The 19479-nt window shown below is 39.7% G+C and overlaps 1 protein-coding gene across 1 annotated transcript in view; it reads right to left on the reverse strand.

The window, feature by feature from the left end:
- Positions 1 to 18540, reverse strand: part of LOC113134640 (alpha-2-macroglobulin-P-like) — a 178759-nt gene extending 160219 nt beyond the window's left edge. Inside the window, 26 exon segments of the mRNA XM_033325534.1 lie at positions 48 to 235; positions 315 to 477; positions 1063 to 1137; positions 1256 to 1412; positions 1749 to 1824; positions 1990 to 2166; positions 2280 to 2363; positions 8598 to 8649; positions 8788 to 8909; positions 9065 to 9191; positions 11511 to 11736; positions 12049 to 12158; positions 12253 to 12402; positions 12933 to 13078; positions 14589 to 14655; positions 15214 to 15441; positions 15716 to 15883; positions 15963 to 16072; positions 16199 to 16354; positions 16618 to 16670; positions 16789 to 16847; positions 16849 to 16877; positions 16956 to 17121; positions 17763 to 17815; positions 18067 to 18223; positions 18363 to 18540. Coding sequence (XP_033181425.1) covers positions 48 to 235; positions 315 to 477; positions 1063 to 1137; positions 1256 to 1412; positions 1749 to 1824; positions 1990 to 2166; positions 2280 to 2363; positions 8598 to 8649; positions 8788 to 8909; positions 9065 to 9191; positions 11511 to 11736; positions 12049 to 12158; positions 12253 to 12402; positions 12933 to 13078; positions 14589 to 14655; positions 15214 to 15441; positions 15716 to 15883; positions 15963 to 16072; positions 16199 to 16354; positions 16618 to 16670; positions 16789 to 16847; positions 16849 to 16877; positions 16956 to 17121; positions 17763 to 17815; positions 18067 to 18223; positions 18363 to 18536 — 3273 coding nt within the window. The 5' untranslated portion in view covers positions 18537 to 18540.
- Positions 18541 to 19479: the final 939 nt, after the last annotated feature.

The following is a 19479-nucleotide window of genomic DNA, read 5'->3' on the forward strand; positions in this document are numbered from 1 at the left end:
CTATGTTAAATTCAGTGTCTAACTGTATGCAGCTGTCTGGGCTGTACCTGTGTAGAGGAGAAGCCTCCATAATGGTTCTGCTGGCCTGTCAACCACCTGACGATGTGGGAGGCGTAGCCCAGGTCTTCATTTGAAGGGGAGGCACTGAGTTTGGCCAGCAGCACATAGGAACTGATCTCCACTGACAGAGAGGCTGATGTTTCTGTTGAGGTCTGGGACCAGTAGAGAAATCCTCCTAAAACACAAACAGGCACCATATTAATTTTATTCACAATAATGAAGGGAGAACCATTTCCTTCAGGAGGATGAGTCACCTTGTCTTATTGCGACTGTGTCTAGGTGCTGCAGAAGTTGAGCACGAGTCTCCATGTCTCCTGCTAGAGTGAAGACATATGCCAGCAGAGCTGTAGTGTAGGTGTTATTGAGGTTACTGATAGACTCCTTGAGGCAGGACAGGCTGTTGGTCATCACAGAATTCTTTAACAGATTAAGACACTATGTAATAATAAATCATTTTATAAAATTATTAATTTTTCAAGTTTAGTTTTTAGATTTTTGTTCTCATTTCATTAGCCATTGCTGTTTGCAAGGCTTTAGTCATTTTTCTCTTTGGTACGCAACAATACTGGAAATTTCTCCTCATTATTCTAAACTTAACAGACATTTACTACTATTACACTTACATAAGTGTCTTTGTTGCATTTAACCACTACAGTCACAGGGCCAGTATCACTGTGCTATATAGTACATAGTAATAACACAGTGTATTTTTGAAAGTTGGTCCTAGTAAGGAACAACTTTTCATCACCAAGGACTCCACAAACCAGTATGTGAAACATTTAAGACCTACTGACTGGTAAGATGTGATGAAGGAGGAAAACAATACATAATTTGTCTATGAAAGATAATTATACACATCAGAAAACTGCACCAACTGTTTTAATCTCTGTTAAATATGTAAAAGTTACTGTTCTGTGTATAGAGTTGTGCGTTAATTTATTTTCCATCTAACATTTCACTGTAAAACAACATGATATAATTGTTAGAGCAGATTGTACTCACATTCACAGGCATTTTCATCTCCAAGAACACAGCAGTGATGTAAGCACTGAGTGTCACTTCATCAGACACACCACCCTGTGGAGAGGAAGTGTCATTCTCACATGATCAACAATGTGAAAATAAACATGTATAACCTTCTTCACTCTGAATTATCATTGTTTTCATCTAAACTGCAAACGATCTGTCACTTTACCTTCATTCTGTTGTTAAAGAGTTTTCCTGACTGTAGAAAACAGCCATTTTCTCGTTGCTGTTGCAGCAGCCAGGTCTTAGACTCTTCAATCTTTTGTGGGTCGATGTAGATGAAAGACTGGGCTTTGGCAAAACATCTCAGCACAAAAGCAGTCAGCCTGAGGAAAAGCAGAACAAGCTTTGACATTAACCGACACAGTAAGACATGGTGATGTATTAAATATGTTTAACACAAGGATGGTGATATGCTGTGAAGCACATATGCATAAGAATTGTAAATAATATAAACTAAAATGATAGTTTCCATGACATGTTAATATTTTCCAGTAGAATGTTGTACAGTGAAATCCCAACATCTACTCTCTTGGCTAATTAAGGAAGTTTTTTTTTTTTTTTGTTAGACACACTGTATAATCATGATACGACAGGGTAAATATAACAGACTTTAGGCAAAAAATTATTGTATGTGGATGTTTAATCTTTAATTCTCTCACCAAGTGTTCCCTGGTCCTGATCCAAATGTACTGTAAGCACCATCCCGATGTTTGTAGTTTAGCTGTCTCTGGTAGCCTGAGTACCCATAGAAATTATCTTATTAGAGTGTTAAAAATATACACATTTTCAGATTTAATAGAATTTTGTGTGGATGTGCATATGTAATGTAACCAGTAATACCGCCAGGGATTTTAAGCTTTTACTGGACAGCTGACAGGGCAAAAGAAAAGACAGAATTACCACTGGTGAGGAAGTTGGTGGCCTTCTCCTTGATGGCTGGGGTCAGCTGCTGTGTGTTTGTCAGGTACTCGAGGATGTAGATGTTGGGGGCCAGGAGCGCCATGTTCTGCTCCCCACATCCATATGGCATCTGCAGCAGTCCATCCAAGTTTTTCAGGACTCGACCCAGAATATCACCTGCACGATTATATTTTACTTATTGATGCCATTGTTAATGTTGCTTGAAGAGACAAAAGCCTGTTAATTTGCCAGCGTATGTTTGGTCAAAGCAAATAAATTTGTCAGTTTACCCAGGACTGATACTGAAGCACGAGCAGATCCAGGAATCACATTCTCGGGTAGTTGTATGTCTATTTCCTCTGTCAAAGCTTCTCCTGTCTAGACAGAAAATAATCATCTCACACAGAGAAACACAAGTTGCAGCTACAATTAACCAATGGCAGGTAACAGATGGGATTGGAAACAAGACCGGAGATTCTTAGGGCATGAAAGATTCTTTCATTAGGTTGAGAAAATGTGACAAAATATATTTAAAAGGTCCAAATTGTAATATTTAGAAGAAGAAATACTTTATTAATGCCCAAGGGATAATTCAATTGTTACAGAAGTTATTCTAATTTAAAGATATTAAATTTAATATTATTTAAATGATATTAATTCATAGTAATTAATAAAGTAATAAAGTAATGAACTTGTATGTAGAAAAGTAATAAGTAAAAAAAGTAATTATTTATTTTGGGGGGTTTTAAGTTTTTTGCACACACCAAAGGAACAGAGTCTCCTGAGAAACAACAGTCTGCTGTCCTTTCTTGTATTGTTTGACCAGTCCAGTTTATTGTTAATGTGGACTTCAAGGTATTTGTAAGAGTCCACAATCTCTACTTCGTCTCCTAGGATGGAGACAGGGACTGGGGTCTTCCTGCTCCTCCTAAAGTCCACTACCAGTTCTCTGGTTTTCTTGATATTGAGTTTTAGACAGTTGTTGGTACACCAATCAACAAAGCTTTTTATCAAGTGTCTGTACTCATCATCGTTATCATTACTGATGCATCCAATGATTGAAGAGTCATCAGAGACCTTCTGGAGGTGACAGGTTCCTTGTAGTTGTAGCGGAGGTCTGAGGTGTAGAGGGTAAACAGGAATGGTGCCGGTACTGTTCTGTGGGGTGCACCGGTGCTGCTAATCACCACATCAGATACACAGCCATCTAAGTGAACAAACTGTGGCCGTCCAGTGAGGTAGTCTTTGATCCACTCCACCATGTCTGCGGGAATTTCCATATCCTGCATCTTTGCATGTAGCAGGTGGGGCTGAATAATGTTGAAAGCACTTGAAAAGTCAAAAAATATGACTCTCACAGTGTTGCCCTGCCTCTCCAGATGGGAGTATGCTCTGTGCATTAAGATGATGATGGCATCTTCCACTCTGATGTGTTCCTGATATGCAAACTGTCTGAATTTCTGGATATGAATTTCTGCACAAGATGCCATCATCTTTTTAATGCACAGAGCATACTCCCGTCTGGATTTAGATAATTTAGAGTAATCAATTAATCAAACCTGAGCCTTCTAAATCTAGACAGGTAGCAGGACCCCTTTAATGGAGGCAGCCATGTTGCTCATGGATGGAATTGCATTTTGTTTTAAAAGGAACAGCCTCTGTACCCTCCCTCATGCCTGGAAACAGAGGGGGTTGATGTGTGAAGGATGGTCAGATTGTTGCATTCTGAAATGGCACCACTGGATGCTGCTAAATCCTTCACATTTCACATAATGTGTAGTAGACCCAAATCTATGTTGACAGAAAGGGGCTAGAACTGAATTAGATGTGTGTTTTCATAATATGGGCGAAAAAAAGACAGTGTTACAAGATCACTAAATTTTGGATCACTGAATGTGTGATGAACGCTGGGCAATTTGTGATCAATTAATTAGTTGTGCCTGCGAGTGTCCGAGAGATGGAGAGTGTGCCACATATGTCTCATTCCTGATGGAGACACCAGAGCAGGAGACACCATAGAGAGAACATCTTCTGCAGCGTGTTCAATAACCTTCTCCCTTTTCAGGAATGAGGACGGCCATTGTGTTGATAAAAATGTGTCTGTAACGTTCATAACAGTTAGTTGTATTTGTTACAACTTGCTAGTGGCTGTTGTACATGATTGTTTTGGTCAAATATCCGGGTTAGCTGTCATAAGGATGACGTACAGCAGGGGTGTCCAATCCTGGTCCTCAAGCGCCATTGCCCTGCTTATTTTTTAACTATCCCTGCCCTTCCCACTGCTGATTACCTGGATCAGGGATTGAATTGAATTTAAATAGAAGAGCAGGGATGCATCCAGAGACCTGAACAAACTCACTGACACTGACATTGTACATCAGCTTCTGCAAGGACATGTGTATGTCCACAATGATCTTTTACATATACAACAACAAACTCTGGTTCATGAAGCTTCATCATGCTAAGGAGGAGGACTACAGGAGAGGGGACAAGACTATGTACAACCAGACCAGCACCCCCCCCTTGCTCTTCTATTTGAATTCAATTAAATTTTCAATTGAATTTATTTTTTTTCTATAGCGCCAAGTCACAATACAATCATCTTAAGGCACTTTATACAAAACAATAACAAAACCCAACAAATCCCTTATGAGCAAGCACTTGGAAACATTGGAGAGGAAAATCTCCCTTTACTGGAAGAAACCTCCAGCAGAATCAGGATAAGTTTGGGCGGCCATCTGCCTCAACTGATTGGGGTGAGTGGATAGAGGGGAGAGAAAAGAACCACAAGAATAAACAACAATTAAACAATGTGTGGGACAGTAACTGCACACTGGCAATATACAAGTCCAGGACCAGGGATAGCTGCAGACGGTATATATATAGAGAGAGCACAAACTATGGGAGAGAAGGGGTTTCAAGCTAATATAGGAGAATTATGATCTCTCCTGCTTGTAAATCCTGTCAGAACTCTGGCTGCAGCATTCTGGATTAACCGGAGGCTTTTTGTGGAGTAACTGGGACAGCCTGGTAATTATGAGTTACAGTAATCTAACCTTGAAGTATCAGCTGCATGTACAAGTTCTTCAACAGCATTTTGAGACAGGATGTTCCTAATTTTGGCAATATTGCGCACATGAAAGAAGGTAGTTCTAGAAATTTGTTTTATGTGTGAATTAAAGGACATGTCTTGGTCAAAAATAACTCCAAGGTTTATCACAGTAGTGCTGGAGGCCAAAACTATGCCATCTAAAGTAGCTATATATACGTTACTGGTCATCCAGGCCTTTATGTCTTTCAGACATGCTTGAAGTCTTTCTAACTGGCTTGTTTCATCAGGTTTCATATATACAGTAGATATAGATTGTCATCTGCGTTGACATGGCAATTAATAGAGTGCTTCCTCATAACATCAACACAGCAAGCATGTATAAGGTGAGGAGAATAGGTCCTAGCACAGAACCTTGTGCAACTCCATAACTAATTTTTGTGTGCGTGGAAGATTCATCATGAACGTGAACAAATTGGAATCTGTCTAAAAAATAAAATTGAAACCAGTTTAATGTTTTTTCTTTAATCCCAATCACATGCTCCAGTCTCTGTAACAAGATGCTGTGGCTGATAGTGTCAAATGCAGCACTAAGATCTAGCAGATCTAGCAGCAGATCTAGCACAATTGCACAGATGAGTCCATTATCTGAGGATCGTGCTGTTACTATGATGTGCTCTAAATCCCTTGAAAATCTTCATATACTTCTTTCTTGTAAGTGGTCACATACCTGCTTAGCAACAGCTTTTTCAATGATTTTAGACATTTTAACATTTTAACGGTTTGATTACTGGAATCTTATAAGTTACAAACCTGAGGTACGCAGCCTGTTACTAGAGATACATTGCAAATCTAATAAAGATGAGTCGATTAATGGCAGGGTGTCTTGGAACGGTCTAGTCGGATACCTGAGCCTTTGGAGCTTGTGTCACTTTTCTTTAAGCAGAGTGATTAGAAACACTGTGTCGGAGCTTGTATCAAAACACCACTGTCACGTGACTGATGACGTCTGTAGCTTCAAAAATCATTGCTGCTACACTTTGCGCTTCATTGGTTCAAAATGTTTTGAAGTGTTTTAGTGGCTCAGAGTGTTTCATTGCGTTTCCTTGGTTTGGCAGCTTTGATTGCTTTAGCACTACACAAGCTATATAAGATGCACCAATATTATTCACAAATGTTGGGTTGTGAGGAGAGAGAGATTTGGAGACTCCTGGTAAGTTTGGTGATTTTTGGCAATTTTGATGGCGACTACAATACAAGTCCCCGAATGACTGATAAACCATTATCTTTAAAGGATTTCTGGACACTAGACAAAAAGAAAGATGTTTCTGTGTTCATCCAAACACCATAATCAGTTGCAAAGCTGCAGCAGGAAGGATCTCTGGTCTTGGTATTTGTATAGACTTTTTAACAAAATCATTATTGCTGACATGGGATTGAAGCGATTGTCAGTCTCTTTAGAGGTTGCTATGGCTTCAGTTGGCCACTTCTTGGTTAGACTGAAGCCTCAAAGCTTTGAATTTTTTTCGACACGATTAAGGTCTATACATACTCTGCGAGAAGCGGTAAATTTGTTCTCTCTCCTGGTGGAGTTTCTGGTGGAGCATGAAATGTCCCGGCTAGAACAAACTTTGTTCTTCTTCTAGCCGCCTCGAGAAAACAAACAAGAGAAGTTCTTATTTCCTTTTATTAGTGATGAATAGCAGCAGCTCTGGCTTTACACAAAGCGTTTTTGTTATGCACGTTTTTAGACTGTTTTTCCAGGCTAAGTAAAATTAGTCGTTTTTGGAACACCACTTCCTTTCCAGCTTTCGTGGTGCCTACTTTAAGGTACCGATGTGTGAACTGTGGACTTCACATGGAGCTTTTTCAGAGAGGCCACAGTGTCAAGTGTTTCATGCAGTGAGGCTACAGCATGGTCAACAAGATAATCAACTTGGTAGGGAGTGGGATTGAAGCAGCTGCCCTCCACTGTGTTGGCACATGGCATAGATGTAAATAAAGATGGAATCCATCCATTTCCTATACCCGCTTATTCCTTAACCAGGGTCACAGGGTTGGATCTGCTGGAAGGCAGGGGTACACCCTGGACAGGTCACCAGTCCACCACAGGGCAACATAGAGACAAACAGCCTCACACACTCACACTCACTCCTATGGGCAATTTAGAGTCACCAATCAACCTGACATACATGTTTTTGGACTGTGGGAGGAAACCAGAGTACCTGGAGAAAACCCACACAAGCACAGGGAGAACATGCAAACATGTGTTTTCCAGTTTGGTTGTGAGAGGCTAAGAGTGAGACCCTCAAATGAGTTGTAACTGTGCCTTACGTGTGAGTTTAATAAGTTTGAGTGGAAGACTGCAGCTACGGCCTATCACTCTTTGTTCTTAGTCTTATATACCATCTTGAAGCCCCTCAGAAGAGGGGCCTCTATGCACAATGACCTTGTACAGCATAAAAATCTCTTATCACAGACATATCATTCACTCTCTGGTGTCATCAAATACATCCCCTTATGGCCTTTTGCCCATCTTATAGTAAAATGATTATTTGACTACTTCATTTAGAAAGTGAGAAATTAAGGTTAAAGTGGCATCATTAGTAGCTGCTGACTATGCACCAGCTGCATGGCCTTGCCGAATATCCCACATGACCCGCGATTGGCGTAATCAGGTGTTATTGCCATAGACGTGAATAACAATCTTACCATATTTACGACTACCCTTAGCCAGCAGCTTCAAGTTTGACTCAATGTGGCTCTGGCTCCTGGAAAAATTTGACTATGGTCACTGGAGTCTCTAACTTCACGTTTCCGACTATGGGGCTGCCAATTACCAGAGTCGGTTTCTCAGCGAGTTTGTCGCTGAGTGGGGAAAATCTGTTAGAAACATGAACAGGGAGGTGATGAGCCGTAGGCTGCTGCTGCACAGTAAACAGCGTTGTCAGGAGTCTCCAACAGTTCCCGCTCCAGAAAGAATCACTGCTGCCAACCTACAGAGACTAAACCTATACTGGTGCAGAGATGATTTCTGCAGACCCCTCACATCTGGGTCACAAACTGGGTCCCCTCTGGTTGATGCTAGAGAATGCTGTACGCCAGAACAACCAGGCACAAGGACAGTTTCTTTTCCAGTGCCATCACACAGATGAACGCTTAATCCATGTTGTATGACATGAACAGTGTGAACAACCCCCAGTGCAATACCTGTCCATGTGCAATAACTAATTGGTGCAAGAACTGTGAACAACAACTGTAAATATTGTAAATATACAAAAACCACTTAGAAGCTCTTCTACTCTCCAGACTTTTTCCTAATTCTATTTCTATTCCTTTTCTATTTCTCCCACTAATATTTAATTAATTTTCTCACTTATGTACATATTGTGTGAACTGTGGTGACAAGCACACTGTACCGGAGTCAAAATCCTTGTGTGTCCAACATTCATGGCAAAAAATATGATTCTGATACTGTTTTGAAAGGATTGAACTTCTATCTTACTGCAGCTGACTCTCCTTCAAAATGTTCCACTGATCATGTCTGTTGTAAACTGACCTTTTGGACAGAGCAGCCAGTTGGAAGTCTTTTCCACCTCGATTCCCTCAGCCTGGGAGGGACAAGATGGAAATATAAGGCACATAATGAGAAAAACTGTCAGTACTAACAGTAAAAATATGGTAAACTCTTATTAAATACAAACAATTATGTTAATAAATAAACCTGTTTTTTTTGTCAAAGCACCAACCTTTACAATAAGAGATTTTGTGACCACATCAATACGACCTCTCTCTGGCACGCTCACAATCTCATTGTCACATGAAGCTTGAGATGCTACAGCCTCAGCAGTTACAGACACATTCACAGTCCCTAAAAAAAAATCAGATTTTTAGGCCCTGCAAATTCCTGCAAATTTGAGTTATATTATTTTATCATCACATTTATCTTTGTGTTGTTAAAACATGAGCAGAAGTTCATTCACTTTTCACATCTTACAACAGTGTGGCAGAAAGTTTGATCCTCACCTAAGGTTGATGGGGTCATGGTCCAGCTGAGGGTCTTGTGCTCACTGCCACACAGACAGGATGTGTAATGGTCACCAGAGAGGGGGGTGAGGGTGTAGTCCAAAGAGGGTGCAGGTGTCACAGTGACCTTTCAAGAGATGACAATATATTTTATATCTGGCAAACATTTGTTCAGTTTCAGTGTTTAAAACCAGTTCTACAAATAAAATCTAATACAAAGTATAAACGTTTGCCAACTTGCCAAACTAGATAGTAAACATTGCAACATTATATCAGCATGTTAATATTGCTACTGTGATCATACTACGAAGTAGATGTAGAGATCATCTCTAGTCTGTGCTCATCCACGTGTTGCCTTGATGTTTTACCCACTAAATTTCTGAAATCAATACTAAGCAGTTGTGTTACCACAACTCACTCAATTAGTTAATAACTCATTACAGTCTGGAACATTTCCAAGGGCCTTGAAAATTGCTGTCATCAAGCCTCTCCTGAAGAAGAGCAGTCTTGATGCCATGGTACTGAACAACTACCGGCCCATATCAAACCTGCCATTTTTAGGCAAAATCATTGAAAAAGTTGTTTACCAACAACTTACTGACTTTCTCATGCTAAACAACAGCTTTGATGATTTTCAGTCAGGTTTTAGGCCCCATCACAGCACTGAAACTGCCCTCATCAAGGTGACAAATGACATTTGTCTGAACACCGACCGCTGGCAGAGTCTGCTGGATCTAAGTGCTGCTTTTGACACAGTGGACCATGTGATCCTGTTACAAAGGTTAGAGGACTGGATAGGCATCTCTGGTACTACCCTTAAATGGTTTAAGTCCTATCTTGAAGACAGGAAGTATTTCATTGAAGTTGGTAACTGTGTCTCAGACCAAATGGTGTTGACATGTGGGGTCCCCCAAGCGTCCATCTTGGGACCCCTTTTGTTCAATCTTTACATGTTTCCTTTAGGCCAGTTAATACACAGCAATAATGTGTTCTACCATAACTATGCAGATGACACTCAGATTTACATTTCACTCACAGCTGGTGAATATGGACCAGTCGACTCACTGTGTCACTGTATTGAACAGATCACTCTGTGGATGCAAAACAACTCTCTCCAAATAAACAGTGACAAGACTGAAATAATCATCTTTGGGCCTCAGAAACAAAGAGAAAGTGTCAGCAGTCATCTCGAGTCTCTTTCTCTAAAATTTAAAAATCAAGTTAGAAATCTAGGGGTAATCATGGACTCAGACTTGAACTTTAACAGCCACAGTAAATCGATAACATCGTCAGCATTTTACCATCTCAAAAAAATTGCCAGAATCAAAGGGATCATGTCTAAACCAGACTTGGAAAGACTCATCCATGCTTTTATCTCTAGAAGGTTAGATTACTGTAACGGCCTGTTCACTGGGTTCTCAAAACGAGCTGTAAGGCAGCTACAGTACATTCAGAACGCTGCTGCTCGGGTCCTGACTAGAACCAGGAAGTACAACCACATTACTCCTGTTCTCAGATCTCTGCACTGGCTTCCTGTCTTTCAGAGAATAGACTGCAAAACAGCACTGCTTGTGTATAAGTCTCTTCATGGCTCAGCACCACATTACATCTCTGACATGCTGATGCCATATGAACCATCTCGAACTCTGAGAACATCAGGGACAGGCCTTCTGCTTGTGCCCAGAGTCAGGACTAAACAGGGAGAAACAGCATTTCAGTTATATGCAGCTAAAACCTGGAATAGTCTTCCTGATGATGTTAGACAAGCCTCATCTCTGGCAATGTTTAAGTCCAAGCTAAAAACCTTTCTTTTTAGTGTGGCATATAACATATGACCTGACTAGACCTGACAGTGATTTATCCAAACCGATCTATCTGCAGTCAGTTTACTCTAATATTCATTTTTAATTAATGTTAACTTTTTATTATTATTATTTTTTTTTTTTAAACTGTTTTGTCACTACTTTCGTCCAGTTGGGGGAGACAATCGGACTCACGGTCAGTACTCTAAGTTGATTAGATTAGGAACCTTTGATCTAAAGCCAATTTTGTCAGGGACTCAGGGGTTAGGAACCCAGGCACTTTAGTGTTATCCTTAGAATACGGGTCTAAACAGCTGTAGACTTAAATAAGGGGTTTGGAACCTCCAGCTGTAGTCTACACGATCCTAGACGTAAGCGTCCGGGACTCAGGATTGTCTCCGCAGATAGTCTGTGTTGAGGTACTTTTAGTCCATCAGGGATGGGACAAACTGAAAGTAGGGGACCCACAAATATGGGTCAGCGTGGTCCGATAGTCGATATCATAAGGGGCAAATATGGTGACAAAGTGGTGGCATGACTTTTTATTACTCTGTGTATGAATTGTGCTATATAAATAAACTTGCCTTGCCTTGCCTTGCCTTGCCTAGATGTTAATATTTAGGTCATGTAAAAACATCCATTACCATAATGCAGCTTGTCAGGTAGCTGAAGGTGGTTGCCTTCAGTTCAAAGTGCTCCCCCCGGATGATGGAGTAGGGCAGGGTGAGCTCAAGGAAGAAGGGCTGGAAGACGGTGATTTCTTTACGAGGAGCCAAACCAAAACCCTGAGGGGACAAACAGAAAGCCTCGGTCTCCCAGGTGGTGATGGTGTCAGGGACAGTGAGAGACACATCCTTCGTTCCAGACTCTCTGGATTAGCAGATACAGACAAACACATTCTGTGTGAGAGGGTAAAACATACTGTAATTCATTAAACAAAAACAGCATGCACAGATTACTAATGTTTGGGATGAATAACAGTAGTTAATGTGAAGTAAAATATATTGAGCAAATATTAAATTCTATGCTGAATTATTCAGATCTCAGAAAGTCAGAGAATTTTAAAAAATGCAGTATCAGCCATATTGCTGAAGTAATTTAAAGTCTTTAAGACAGTCAAATATGAATTTTTATTCATGTCATTATCATTATCATCAAATACCTTTTGCAATCGAAACTCACCCAACTTCCACCAGGTCCCATATCCAAGTCTCAGGAAAGAAAGTGCGGACTGTCACTATTGGTGGAGGTTCATCAAATTCTTCTGATGCTGCAGCTACTGCAAATGCATCCTGACACACGCACATCCAATTGTGTAAGTAAAACTAAGAAGATCTGCAGTTTAAAAGTTGCATGCATGTAGTTGTGTCTGATTCCAGATGTTACCTTATCTGCATCAAGACCCTTCCCTGGCTCTTCAATGAGGACACTCCGGTCAACTGCACTCACACCACACAGAGAGTCTGGATCAGCTGTCACCTGCATGATGGTCTTCTCTCCCGGGACAGCTGAGGATGGAGAAAACTCCAACGACACCTGACACACACAGTGTTACAAAATAATTCTCTAACTTCTTTTATACAGTAAATGTTTTATGTGATATCAGGCTCTTAATATCTGACCTGTAGCTTTAGCTTTAATCATACTTGCACAGAGACAATGGGCATCCAAACACTCCTGACCCGTCTTATTCTGTCTAATTTTAAACTATTTTTATTATTTTTAACATAACGTACAGTATACTGTATGTACTATAGTCAGGTTGTCCACAGATTACTGTAAAGCTTTTTGAAAACCTTTGCATTGCTGTAAATCTGTTTGGGCCCTTGCGTGTCTGAGCCGTGGGCTTGTCTCTGTCTCCCCACTCTGTCCTCTCTTTCCCTCAGGGACTCTTGTTTAAGTAAAAAATAATTCAACAGACACCAAGCATGGTACATATAATTTCTACACTTGTTGCTGATAAAGGTCTAAATAGTGACGTTATATAACACCAACTAATACACACTGATTCTACAACTACATCTGACAAGTGCAGTTTGTGCCACATGTCTTCTTCCAATACTGACCTTGTGACTGAAGCATTTCTCAGTGGAGAAGTTGGCACTGTTGGCGATCACAGTCTCACTGGGGAGAACTGCATAAGCCACAACCTGGACAAATGGTGCCATCTCTGGAGACAATTTCAACTTAAAGGACACCTCACCCTCATTCACTGAAAGTATAAATCAACTATTAGGAACCTTCTTGGATAATAGTTAATCATTGTTTGCATGAATCCCTAGAGCAATAGCAGTTATTAATTGCACAGTTGATTACATGTTATGGACCAAGTGGTTAACTCTTTTTCTTTTCTATTCGATGCAAAGAATTATATATATATACAGAAAAATTCCCATTCCCATCCAACTACTGCCCAATAACCTGCCTCTGCACAACATGGAAGCTCCTGTCAGGCATCATAAGATAAGTAAGCACATGACTAAATACATGAGCAGGGCCCAGAAAGGAATGGGTAAGAACACCAGGGGAGCAAAACATCAACTACTGGTAGATAAAGCAGTCACTAGAGACTGTAAGACCAGACAGACCAACCTGTGCACCTGTGAAAGCCTACGACTCAATGCTGGAATGCTTGGAGCTAAACAACATCAATAGGACTCTAAGAAACTTCCTAAGGAACGCAATGGGACTGTGGAAAGCGACCCTAGTGGCCGTCCAGAATATAGGACGTGTGTGGTTGTTTTAAACAGAATGAGTTATAAAGTGGAGTTAAAGTCTTACTTCTGTTTGGTTTCATATGTGTTGGGCTAAAAAAATGTATGGTATGGGGGTTTTAGTGTTTTAGATGCCTGTAAATAACTGCCAACTGTTGCCATTAGATGCCTGAAGAGAGAGGACACCTGAGAAAACATTTGGGGTCTTTTCAAGATGAGTCCACCCCTTTCCTCAGCTGTATAGTCCTGAAAGTTAGGGGAGAAGACAGAGAATGCTGTAGCTGCCTTCTCTCCATGCGGCAGAATTAAACTGAGATGATTCATCACACTTGTGTTTGTTCTTGAGAATTAGCAACTCTCACAACCTAAAAGAAATTTCCACAACACGTGATTAAATGATAGCAATATACAGTATATTGGTATTGTTTTATTGCCCAGCCCTATCATATACTACCATGAATGAGGAACAGTTTGGAACCAATACAGTGAAAACGATTTCAGGTATACAACAATCATATAACATTGGTTTGGATAGACTTGGATTTTCAAAATAAAAATACTGTATATAAAATAACAGGCAGGCAGCCAGGTGTTACGATTACTGAAGACTCTCATCTGATCTGAGATCTGATCAGATCTTAGTGAGGTACTTTTCTAATTACATACAAAAGCATCACCTGGACTACTAGTAAAGAGCATATCAGCACATCTTAGACTTAGACCTCTGCTGTCTTACAATTATTAAACACCACCTTAACTCCTTTGGCACAATCTAATATACTTCATTTCCTTTTAGAGATTGAATCTGCATTTTGCATTTTATCCAAGTGATTCACCATTGCACCATTGCAGTTTAACTCCCAGACATCTACCAAGCAGCGCAGTGTTGTGCAAGTGTTCAGAAGTTATAGTAGCAATCCTACTTTCTTCAGAAAGTATTCTCTAGTTCAAAGAATAATTTTAAGATGTCATAGCCCAAAGTCACGAGTAACGTCAGTCGTTGCCCACCTGCTTTATCTTGCACTTCAAGTTTAGGTTTAAGTCCTTGCATGGTAATGGCTCCTCTTGATAACACCTGGGGAGTTTGTGAGAAAATGACATAAATAATGAATAAGGCAGCATATTACAACACTGACTCCTGTTCTGGTTTGGTTATTTGTCGTGTTATTTGCAGTGGAATATATGTACATGGTCATGTCCAATTTTTGATGTGAAGCTAAGGTTTGTTGTAGAGATAAATATATGGTTGCTCAGCTAAAATATATCTGGTTTGAAACAGATACACTTTGACACAGGCTACTGTTATAGAAAGCAAGTGGTACTGATTTGAGAGGATGTCAGTCTGTGATGTGTTGTTTTTAAGTAGAGAAATCAAATTATACAGGGCACACCTCCAAGTTAGCTTGTTTCAACACAAATCTGTGTGAGACAAGCTCATAGCTTCACTGATGTAATTTTGATGTAACAGTTAAGTTGATGCTACTATCTCCTTCAACCTGGAACTGTTCCTCTAACAACAGACATCAATAATTCATGTAGAGAAATTTTTAAAACACCTTCATGGTGTTTGTTTCCGGAAAAAAAAAAAAAAAAAACTGATGACAAGCTGAGAAACAGGTCACTTGCCACTCACCAGATACATCACATCCACAGAGCCCTGGGCCTCTCCAACTATAGTGTACTGGATGAAGATTTCCTCTTCTTTGTCACAGGAAAGTGGTTTATCCTTATTCTTCACCTGCAGGCTGCTGACTGTTTTAACATCAGGAGAAAACTGTTGGACTGCAGATACTGTGTGATCTTGAGTCTCATAGTAGGGAACTCTGTAACCAGGGTATCCCAGTCTTGGTTTGTTGCTAATCTAGATTATACAGAAGAAACATTACAAATTAGATCCTGGTGGTTGAAGTAGTAGAAGACATGGCAAAGTGAGCTCAGCTTTGTAAACAAGGCAAATATTGAGGTGTAGAAACACAAAATAGAAAAACTATTCCAACATGGTCACTAGCTGATATGGAGACGCCTTGTCCAGTTGCAGCATCCAGAGAAAAGATTTCAGGCAGTGATTTCATCTTCATGAGAATGTTTTGATGTCACTGACAAATGTTGGTGTACAGGTTGTAGTTCTTACTTACATGGAGGTGGATGTTCCCGGTACGGTCACCTGTGCTAATTGAAAAAGCAGCAACACCATCGCTGTCAGTTGTGAGATTCTGTAGCAGACGAGCTGAGTACACTTCCCCCTCAAACAGGTGGACTGGCATGTCAGCAATGGGTGTATTATTGCGAAAAACTGCTTTAACCTGTTGGAAACAGTCATTTTAGTAACTATTCTCATTGTTTCAGCTGTACTGTGAAGTGAAGACAACATTGTGCACTTACTTTTCCCTCCACATTTGATCCTTGTTCATACACACTGGGTGTGTCAATAAAGGACAGCTTTCCAACCACATATGAAATCCTTATTTTCTTCTGTTCTGCCTGTGAAATACCTATATGAGAAAGTCTCCATGTTACAGTAATGTGTACTGTAAACTACACTGTCTAAATTACTGGTATACTGTTTTAATATACTCTTTTTAAAAATTAAATATTATATTAAATTCAATAAAACTTGCCTGTCCCCTCCTCTTCCATGTTGGCCTTAAGATCTAGGACTTCTTCAAGCACCGTTTGGTCAAGTTTTGTGAAAGTTGACATCATGAAGGCAAAAGTGGCACAGCCTTTCTCGTCTGTCTGGAAGGTAAAATCAAATACAAATATAATAGAAAAACCTATGACATACTAAATCTGCTGTAATGGACTGGCGATCTATCCAGGGTGTACACCTGCCTTTCACCCAAAGAGAGCTGGGATAGGCTCAGCATCCCTGTAAATGGCCCTGAGCTTGAATAAGATTTGTGTAAACTACACTGAACAAAAATGTACTTCTCAGCTGTAGATTAGCATGGCACCATGAATGGACAGTACATATGTTTTTTTTCTAGTGTAGTATTACATGTGTACAAGTATGTTTTAGATACAGTATACACACAACGTTGGCAAATTTCAACTTTAACGCTTCCTGGCACAGGCTGTCCAAATGTGTACCTAATTAAATGAAAATAAAACAAAGCAATTCATTAGAAAGGACTCATGGCCTCAAAGTTGCTCTGTTCTCATTCATTGAGGATGAACACTTTGATTTGTTAAAAGGGTTTTCACCTACTTTGCACATACTTCAGCTTGGAATTCTTCCTGGTCAATATTTACTTCTTCAACTGTCTGCAACTATTTTTACCTCAAATCTAGGCAAAACTGGGAACAAAATATGGTTATTGGCATTCATGCTTTGATAAAAATGAGTAGAAAAGGAATTCATTAGTCATAATGTACCATATTTCTCCACTTTGAAGCTGTGATATACTTTATCTTCACCAATAGTCACAGTGATTTGGTAGGTTCCTTCTCGGGCCTCAGAGCTCAAAGTGTAAGAAAGCTGCAATATTTTACTGTTGGATGTTTCATTCAGCCACTGTCCAATCCGATTATAGTTAGCGTCCTGTTAAATAACATAAATGTGAACATGTATTTATAGAATAAAGATGCTCCCACTTCTCTTTAAGCAAAATTGCAAATAAAATTAAACCATATATTTGGGTAGTATAATGTTTTAGCATATCCTTGCTCAAGCTGTTGAGTGGAAAATATCCTGTCACAGAATATAATATATATTTGTTACAGCTATTTAGCAGCCACTTAAAAAATAAAGCTTAGAGTTTAGATGTGTCTAACAGGTTAACACGCTGGATTTAGTGAAGAAATGACATGTTGATATTTTCTTATCTCAATTTCAATCAACGTGTACTACAAAAAAAAAAAAGTTTGTTAACGGGCAGATTAGTTTTTATTGTTGCAAATTGCATCATACAGTGTTTTTTACTGCAAAGGCCAACACAGGCAGCATTGACCTGAGCTCTTCAGATTTCTAATATGAAAAAGGTTCACTACATAATAACATGAAGAAATTCCACATAACATTTGTAATTCTGATTTTTAACAATACATTTACAGATCTATTTAGTTGTACAGTTTCAGCACTGATCCTTTTTCAGAAATATACTGATTAGAGTACTGTAGTAGCCACATCTGGTTGTATTTCCTAGTATATTCATTGATACTGTTTCCTGTGAAATCTCTCACCAGTCGATTAGCAGGTCTGAACTTGGTGTCCAGTGTTACAACTCTGAAATGCACTGAGAAGAAAGAGACTACTGGTCTTTAACAGTTACAGTATGTTATCATTATTTTTTTTCAACATTTTATATGTATTTTGAATTATTGTTACTGCTCCTTGCTCCTGTACTGAAAATGTCCATATAACAGACATGACGATATTGTGGGAATGAGCCACAGCTGTGTATGTATCATCAGTTGATAGTAAAACTGCAAACCTGTTGGTAAATATCACGTTGTTGTACATAATAAATCATCAACCTGAGGTTACCAGTTTGTCCAGGGAGGTAGAGTGGTTTGTCTGTCTGGACAAATGTCATCGGCTGATAGACTTGGATCATAACTTTCCTGACTTCTTTTGAGTAAAATGTGTCACCTCGTACCTCCACCTCAAACGTCTGCACCTCTTGTTTCTTCACTAGAGGAACCTGTGACAAACAGATATTTTACAGACAAGAGTTCACAAACATCAAGTCTTACAAAAAAGTGTGCTCCCCAAAAGTATATTGAACACAAAAATGTTTTTAGAAATTAACAAATGAATCACATCCTATTTCAGCAGCTGACCTTAAACTGGGCACAGATATGAAACTCTTCACTGGATGTTTGCTTGAGAAGGGTTGAGTTGTTTCCTTCAGATGTCAAACTAACAGTCATGACCAGAGGCTCATTTGGCTGCAGGAGACTGGCACAGAATTTGGTTTCAGCTCCAGCTTCAAGAACTGCAGGCACAGCCACCATGTACTGTCGGCAGACACATATCCACAAAGATTATTAGTCACTGGATCTGATGTGGATCAACTGCTACAATATTCATGAAAATTAGTTAGAACTACAAACATAAAACACAACCTCATATTATTATTTCAGACAGTACAGGGAAACTTACGGTCCTGCCAACACTTGCTCCCCACACATCCAGTTTGAGACATACAGTGTCCATGTCCAGATCTGAAACTCAGGACGACCCATGACTGACTGAGAACCGTTAAGTCAGCATATGTTAAATATCTGCTGATACAGAAACAACACCTCCCCTTTGACACACAGGGACACACACATCACACAGGCCCTCTATTAACCCCTGTTGGTATTGGTTTAGTATATCAAACATTTGTAGATTTTATTGTAACTGATGTCATGGGTGTGTATAGACAAACACATAAATTTCCTTTCTCACCCCTATGGGTGGTGTGTGTGTGTCTTGCTCAATCTCGGGTCCTCTACCAGAGGCCTGGGAGTTTGAGGGTTCTTCACAGTATCTTAGCTGTTCCTAGCACTGTGCCTTTCTGAACCGAGAGCTCTGATGTTGTTCCTGAGATCTGTTGGAGCCACTCTCCAAGTTTGGGTATATAAGATGTACATGTTTTCTAAAGGAGTTGATAATGTATATATAATAAATCAGTTTCTGATATATCCTTTTGGATATTCCTTCAATTTAAAACATTGTTTTACAATATTTAATGGCATCAATTGCAGGATCTTAGAGTTGCACCTGTCATCTGTAATAAGTGGTTTTATTGAATCTCAAGAGGAGATATCAGTCCCACAGTAAACTGAGTCCATTGCCCTTTACCCAGTGTGGGATGTTTGATTTCATCATGAGAACAACTCTTGCCCTGATTACTATTGACAAAGTAAACAATTTCTCATAAGTAAACTTCTGTGGACTCAAACACTGCTG

This window comes from Mastacembelus armatus, chromosome 13, assembly GCF_900324485.2.
Source record: "Mastacembelus armatus chromosome 13, fMasArm1.2, whole genome shotgun sequence".
In the NCBI taxonomy this organism is placed as follows: domain Eukaryota; kingdom Metazoa; phylum Chordata; class Actinopteri; order Synbranchiformes; family Mastacembelidae; genus Mastacembelus; species Mastacembelus armatus.